This window comes from Sander lucioperca, chromosome 9 (assembly GCF_008315115.2).
Source record: "Sander lucioperca isolate FBNREF2018 chromosome 9, SLUC_FBN_1.2, whole genome shotgun sequence".
NCBI lineage: Eukaryota > Metazoa > Chordata > Actinopteri > Perciformes > Percidae > Sander > Sander lucioperca.
The window spans coordinates 16258731-16266496 of record NC_050181.1 but is presented as its reverse complement, the minus strand read 5'-3'; the positions used below and the strand labels follow the sequence as shown (position 1 = coordinate 16266496).

The window sequence follows — 7766 nt, the reverse complement described above, 5'->3', positions numbered from 1 at the left end:
TACAGCCATCCTGTGGGCGGCAGCACTGCGCTGTGTTGGCACCTTTGCTAAGTCGGAAACCGGAATTCCGTCACCACCAACTGAACTGACTACCGCTACCATTTTAACGGGAAGAGTGGAGAGCTAGCTAGCTGGGAAACTGCGTGTTTGTTGTTCAGCGGTCTTATTTACACCTACAACTATTTCACCATGGCTATGCAAGCAGCGAAACGTGCTAATGTAAGTTTGAGCGAGTCAGCTGGTATATTCTGTAAAATGATTATAACTAATGTTATTAGCTTGGTAATGGTAGAAGCTAGCGTCACCCAGCGCTAGCAAATGGTTAGCATGCTAACGAATTGAAAACAATCACACTACCTATGTTGAAACCTGAAAGTTGCCGCATTCTTGCTTTTCTACACATATGCTAACTAGCTACGTCTTGAAGTTACTTGTTCGGGACATTTGCAGTTTGAAATTTAGTTTTGGAAATGTGGCAACACGAACGCTGTAAACATTTTAATAGCAGTGCCTCGAAATTGACAATGTGCTAACGTTAGCTAGCTAGGTTTGGTAACGAGAATGGTCCTTAAACACCGTAACTTAACGCATATCTAAACTAGGGGTGGGTGGTGGCCTCTGTGAAACAAAAATCATTATTAATATGAACTTAATTAATGGCCATTTCACATAGAAACGAGCCATTTAGCTAGCTAGCTTTTGAAAAGTGTACTAGCCTTTTACCGCAGTGCAGGTAAAATGATCCCTGAAGTTAGTGTTTTCATTAGCTAGATTAATTATTAGTTATTAGTTATTAAGGAACACTGAAAGTGTGCTGTATGTGTGGCACAGCAGTAGCTGTGTAATTTGTCTGTTTTTTAATGTTTACTATATTCCATCCTCATTAAGCATACTTTTTTAAAAAAATATATTTATAGTTTTTCACATTTGCAACAAGGATTACAAACAAAATACATACAACCAAAAGTTATGCAAATAATGGGAAATTAGCTCTCTCTTATCAAGATCTTTCAGGGAATCCCTGTAGCAAGATGGCAGAAACATCCGACTCCAAATAATTCAAATGTGGCTCCCAAACGCTGAAGAATTGATTTGACTTTGAATGTAACATACGTGTGAAGTACTCCAGTGGTACTAACCCAAACAGCACTTTATGCCAACCCTTAACAGTTGGTCCTTTTTCGCTAATCCACTGCAGTAAAATGTTCTTATAGTACACTTATCTACCAGTTGTTTAACTCTGTTTTTCTTGCTGTGCGTTGCAGATCCGATTACCTCCTGAGGTGAACAGAATCCTGTACGTCAGGAACCTTCCTTACAAGATCACAGCGGAGGAAATGTATGATATCTTTGGGAAATATGGACCAATACGTCAAATCAGAACGTAAGTGGTAAATACAATGTAGCTTTCTGCAGGTTTTACATAGACCAAATGGGCCAAAGGAAGTGCTTAATTATTATTGCAGACACTGCATCAGATCTAGATTTCCACATATGAAATGTGTGGTCAGTTTAGACTTATTATGACATGTGACATTATATAGTGACACACACTACTACTCACATTTGGGAGAGACGGCGAGTGTGATTACTGGAACTGGCAGCCGAGCCTGTGGCAGGTGTCAGACAGTGGCGAGCGGCACTCATCGGGTAACTTTGGAGACGCAGCCTGGCACCACAGGCGCAACCTGTTGGCAGTGAAGGGCTGCGGCGGCCTCGATTTATTTTACTTCTGCCAAGGAGGTTATTATGGTTTTGCCGTTTTGAAATAAAGAGAAGAATGCACCATTTATCATGCGTATTCACTTATTACGTCTATAGTGATTTCTGACAATCGGCTACAATAATGAAAAACCAATTCTCAGTTTGATTATTCTTGAGAAAAAATATTTAAAAAAAAAAAAAAAAAAAGCATGTAGGATACGTAATACATGAAAAATTATAATCCTGTTTTCATATTTTCTTTTAAAAACTCAGTTTTTCACTTTTTGTGTGACATCTAAGCAGCAGCAGAGTAGTCTGGTGCTGCCCCCCCCCCCCCTCCTAGTACTATAAAGAGAACACTCGTGGGACTCTGCACATTGGTCTTGTAGTCACTTCTGGTGTATTTTGCTCTTTGTCACTTCTCAGAGGGAACACGCCTGAATCAAGAGGAACCGCCTACGTGGTTTATGAAGACATCTTTGACGCCAAGAACGCCTGTGACCACCTGTCAGGCTTCAACGTCTGCAACCGTTACCTGGTGGTCCTCTACTACAATGCAAACAGAGTACGTACGAGCGTCACGGTGTCTGTGGGCATCGTCAGGTCAGAGGGCGGTTGTCGTGGGATACACTTTTGTGAATGTCGAACAAAAATACGGTTTAGATTTGGAATCTTTAGAAAATATGAACATATGTCTTCATGCAGTTATTCCAAAAATGAATCCCCTTGTTTTGTCAACTCTCTTTGCAGGCTTTCCAGAAGATGGACACGAAGAAGAAAGAGGAACAGCTGAAGCTTCTAAAAGAGAAATACGGCATCAACACAGACCCTCCAAAGTAGCGGTCATCCACCTCCACGCCTTTCACCGTCACATTCAAAGTCTTTTTTTTTTTTCTCTGTCCGTACAAACCTCCCAGGTTTCTTGGTTTTACGCTGGTGTCACGGATACAGTTGTTGAAAATATTCTTTAAAAAAAAAAAATGAAATTTAGGAGTCGGATTTTGTTTCCATCAGCAAATATGTGTGAAATTGAACACTGTTTAGCCCGGCAGTACGTGAGTTAACATCAGGGCAGGGAACTGTTGTTCACTCATCTGTTTGGTTGATGATCCTGTCAGAGTGATTGACCAGCGGGACAAACTCTTGAGCAACGAAAAAGTAGATTTAGGTGGTGTATGGTCAAAGTACTCACCCTGGGTAAGATGTTGAAATCTCTCAGCATGTCACTTTTCGCTGTTTTTGTTATTCTTTTCATACTTCTACAATCTTACCTTTTTTAATTTAAAGCTAACCATGATCAGGCAGTGTGTGATATCAAGTTGAGTTGATCAGTACACACTGTCTAAAGTGTATGGTTTCTGTAAAATAAATGTCCCTTTTTCTTAAAGTTCCCGTCTCCTCCCTTATGTACATAGTGTAGATGTAATATAGTGGATGTGCTGTCCTCTGTGTGAACCCATTCAGATCAACAGACTCTCCAAACAGCTTGTGATAATGTAATCCCTGGGGTTTTAATTTGGGAGTTTGCTGTGCCTGTGAGTGGTGACTCAAGCCTCCAAGTGAACCCTGTGTAATCATCAGTGGTATTGTGCCAAAGAATCATGGGTAAAACACTGCAGGCTTTCTCAAGTCTTTTCCACTCGAAAGATTCTCTGTCGAGTATAGACTTACTGTACTCCTACTTGAAATGTTAATCCACTGAAAAACAAAAATCAAAGGTTTCCATAGAAAAACAAAAAAACAAAATGTTTATTTAGGCTTACCAATACTTTGTTTCAACAGTGACATCTGGTGGTTGTACAGGGACATTTTTAGAAATATTACCTCCAGTAAGCAGTGCAGCAGTGCAACCTTCTCCAAAAAGCACCAAAAACTCAAAAAAGGTGACAAACCGGGGAGCCTGGATAGCTCACCTGGTAGAGCGTGCGCCCCATGTACAAAGGCTCAGTCTTTGTCGCAGTGGCCGCAGGTTCGACTCCAACTTGCAGCCCTTTGCTGCATGTCATTCCCCCTCTCTCGCTCTTTCACATCTTCAGCTGTCCTATATAATAAAGGCCTAAAAAAATAATCTTTTTTTTTAAAGATTATTTTTTGGGGCTTTTCCCTTTATTGTAGTGACAGTGGATAGACATGAAAGGGGGGGTGGGGGATGACACACAGCAAAGAGCCGCAGGTTGGATTCGATCCCAGGCTGCTGCAGGACTCAGCCAACATGGGGCGAACGCTCTTACTGGATGAGCTAGAGGCTACCCCCCCCCCCCCCAAAAAATAATCTTTAAAAAATAAATGACAAACCGTTGAAACCACTGAAAAAAGCAGCAAAACAATAGGAAAAAAGCAACTAAAACCTTAAAATAAGGTACAAAAACTATGAAAAAAGGCCAGGTGTTGATTATTGGGGGGGTTACAAACCCTCCCCACCCCCACATAAATTACACCTATGACTCAGACAAATACATCTACATGTGACGATGCTTGAGAAGAGTGAACAGTCCAGACAAGAGCCCATAGAGTTCCTTTTATTAGATTAAATCACAACACAGGGAGTAGTGCAGCCATGTCGTCAGGGACACAATACATGCTACAAAAGAATCCTTGTACACGTATGCCGTTGCTTACATTTGGTATCTCCATAGCAATAATAGTAATAACAGAGTTGGAATTAGAAACATTGTCTTGGCCAAAGATGTTGGTGTAAAGAAGTTCAGATTACAAAGTTGACGGGGGGGGGGGGGGGACGAGCCACACTGCTGAGAGATGACAATGGATGTTAGATCTTTAGTGCGATATCGTGACGTATCGCATCTCCTTTAGCCTCCCTTTAAACCACTGGTAGCATTAACGCAGGTTAACACAGGTCTGCGGTGCTGTCAGACCGGGCCAGGTAAACTTGTTTAAGTGGGCTTGCGGGTTTATTTTCCAAATCATTTGTAGGAGGCACCGCACTTCACTGAACTTCTCTACATTTAGAATGCATCAGTACGTGTACAATGTGTGAGAGGAGGGAGTAAAAAAGTACAAAAAGATTGACTGATTGGTAAGAGAGAAATACTTTGAGGGTTAGGGAGGGCGAATTTGTCCAATTTACTAAAACGCATGGCTTTATAGTAAGGGCTGTCCTCTACTAGTTACAGTGTATAATGAAAAACCATTCACTGCTCCTCTCACTACTTCAGCACTCATTTACTTCCACTGAAAAAGACAAACTACTACAGAAAGTTCAAATGCTGCATGGGCCTTGTTTCTTCTCTACTTAAATGCTCTAAAAACAAACCCAAAAAAACCCCCCTCTGAATTCATCGTATTGATATGCAACCTGCAGGCTAATTGGGAAAAAAAAATGTGGATGTGATGGTGACAGAGAGGTTATAAGTAAGTTTGATAACAATGCTCTCCAACTATTGATTAATACTTAGTTCTTTCTTCTTATCTAATTTAACTCCATCTGAGGGAAGCTTCACTCTGTCTCCAGGGAATCCTGACGTAAATGTTTGATTCCTCCGGTCCATTTGCTTCACCAATCTTATCAATGTAGCTCTTTTTTTTTTAAATTTATTTGAACTCTCTGATCCTGGTTCAGAATGTGAAATTCCTTCACAATCAACATCTGTTAATTCGTAATGAGATAGTGTGTTTAAATGCACAGGGGCAGGCTTTTAGCTCTTAGCAACATATAGAACAGCTAATCTACAAGAAAACATGCTCCCACAGTTTTAGCAGTCAAAAGAGAACGCCTCGACAGATCACAGAAAAGACATCCCATACGACAATACTTGCAGAAGGACCTACTGCCGAGTGATTTCTTTCACTCCCTATTCAATAAAAATCTTTTCTCGCGGCTTCTCTCAAGTGTCACCACGCTGCTTTGATAAGGCTTTCTGTCTTCGATTACAGGATGCAAAATGAGGAGATTTTTTTTTTAAGGCAGAACCTAAAGGCATGCAAATGAACTAAATTTCCTTTTTTTTTTTTAATTTATTTTATTTTACTGACAGTACAAGCATGTTTCAGGAGGGAAAAGTTGGACCAACGCTAATCCATCTCTTCTAGAGCTAATGTTGGAGACGATGGACAGTGTCTTATTGGAGGCAGAGACATTATCGTAGGAGTTTGGTTCCGTTGAGATTACTCAGAAACACATGCAGCTAGCGTCAGGAAACTCGTAACAATAAATAGAGTAGCGGCAAATTCAACGTAGCACATCACCGATGGATGCGCAAGCTCCAGTAGAATGGAAACTGTATGGAAAATACTTTGGACACTTCACATTTTGACAGTTGATCTTTAAATAATTTAAATATATATTCATATTTATATATCTATAATATATTATTTGTGCGAGGTGTTCGTATGTAGTGAGAGGTGTGTGTGTGTGTGTGTATTGTACATACACTGTGTGTATGTATGTATGTATGTATGTCTGTACTGTATGTTGTGTATAGATCTTTTTTTATAGCAAATAACATTCTCATGCACACGAGTGTTTCAAACACAAGAAGCAGATCCATTGAAAGGTAGTCCCAAGCATATATATATGTATTTTTTCAGTGGAAATAGCTGCAAACTGAATGGAACATGAAATTCTTTGTGTGCAGTCCGTGGCGGCTGGCCGAGCCTATTTCTGGAGATCACACTGCAGCAGTAGTACGATGGACGGGTCGCTCTTGGCCGCCTCTTTGAACTCGTCCAGCGAGATCTGGTCGTCGTTGTTCTTGTCCATCTTGGAGAAGATCTTGTCCACCCTCTGCTCGGGCGTCAGGCCGTCCTCGTTCATTTTCATCATGATCACCGTGCCCACCATCTTGTAGATCGCCTGCAGGGGGAGAGAGAGAGAGAGAGAGAGAGCGGCGGAGTTGTTTTCTTTAAAGTGCTCATATTATGCTCATTTTCAGGTTCATAATTGTATTTAGAGGTTGTACCAGAATAGGTTTACATGGTTTAATTAAAAAAAAAAAAACAACACCATATATTTGTTGTACTGCACATTGCTGCAGCTCCTCTTTTCACCCTGTGTGTTGAGCTCTCTGTTTTAGCTACAGAGTGAGACATCTCAGTTCTGTTCCATCTTTATTGGGAGTCGCACATGCTCAGTAACTAGGTAAGGACTACTAGCCAGTCAGAAGCAGAGTATGAGGGCGTGCCCTGACAGTACCTAGGTAAGGACTACTAGCCAGTCAGAAGCAGAGTATGAGGGCGTGCCACGCTAGCAGCTAGGCGAGCATTATAACGTGTGTTACAAAGTGACCACGTTTGTCTCTGAAGTAAAGGCTGGACTACAATAGAGCTGTTTGGAGCAGTTTGTGAACAGTGTTTTCTGTTGGAGATGGTAAGTCCCTTTGGGGTGGACTTTGGGCTTTTTCACTTTGTAAAGCTATAATGTGCACAAAAAAAGATATATAACACAATAAAGGAAAGGGGAAAAACGCCAAAAAGCATAATATGAGCACTTTAAGCGGAGATGAAGTACATCTCAAGTCTCTTAATGCAGAACCTCAAAGAGTGGTCCGCGAGTAGATTTGGTAAAATCTCATGTTTTTAGTTTCAAATTTAAAACAGCGTTTCTCAAACTGTCTGCAAGCCACTCCAAAGCCTAACAGTGAGGAGCATATTAGGGTTGTTTTCAATATTAAATAAACTCATATGGAAATTCAAATATTATCAGGGTTTCCCCCAGTGTCTCGCAAGCCTGGGGGCCCACAAGGCCTAAGCCACTAGGAATTCTTTTTAATGTATTAAGGCATTTTTGTTTTTTTAAAACTACAGTTCCGGTGGGGCGGCTTGGTTTGAAACTTAGACATAGTCATATTTCAAATCTCCAGTTAGCTTTTAGGATTGACTTATAGGTCTATATAGGATCTTCTATCTTTTTTTAAATTCTCAATTTTGCGATTCCATCCATGATTCTGCTCTCACAGAAACTATAGGGCTCTACATTAACACTGCCATCAGTCTGTGACTGGCCCCAGCCGGGCACACGTCCAAAAAAAGACACTTGCCAACGGGAGGAACAACTTTTCTGGAGGAAACCCTGATTATTATTTGAATTGGCTGTTATTTCTGTG

The 7766-nt window shown here is 40.9% G+C and overlaps 2 protein-coding genes across 3 annotated transcripts in view; one reads left to right on the top strand and one right to left on the bottom strand.

Moving 5' to 3' along the window:
• sf3b6 (splicing factor 3b, subunit 6) lies at window positions 1-3094 on the top strand. Its single transcript, XM_031295440.2, has 4 exons — window positions 1-219; window positions 1266-1384; window positions 2131-2269; window positions 2455-3094. Exons 1-4 carry the CDS (start codon window positions 190-192, stop codon window positions 2542-2544), a joined length of 378 nt encoding a protein of 125 aa, XP_031151300.1. The 5' UTR covers window positions 1-189; the 3' UTR covers window positions 2545-3094.
• Window positions 3095-4208: 1114 nt separating this feature from the next.
• vsnl1a (visinin-like 1a) overlaps window positions 4209-7766 on the bottom strand; it is a 43667-nt gene continuing 40109 nt past the window's right edge. The window contains exons 4-5 of one of the 2 annotated variants that reach the window (XR_004104276.2): window positions 5188-6517; window positions 4209-5149 (exon numbers count right to left, since the gene is read on the bottom strand). Coding sequence is in view for 1 of the 2 variants with exons in the window: in XM_031295441.2 (XP_031151301.1) it covers window positions 6320-6517 (198 nt within the window). In the remaining variant the exon portion in view is untranslated. Of the gene's footprint in view, window positions 6518-7766 lie in introns of both variants that reach the window. The other variant, XM_031295441.2, reaches the window with a different exon arrangement.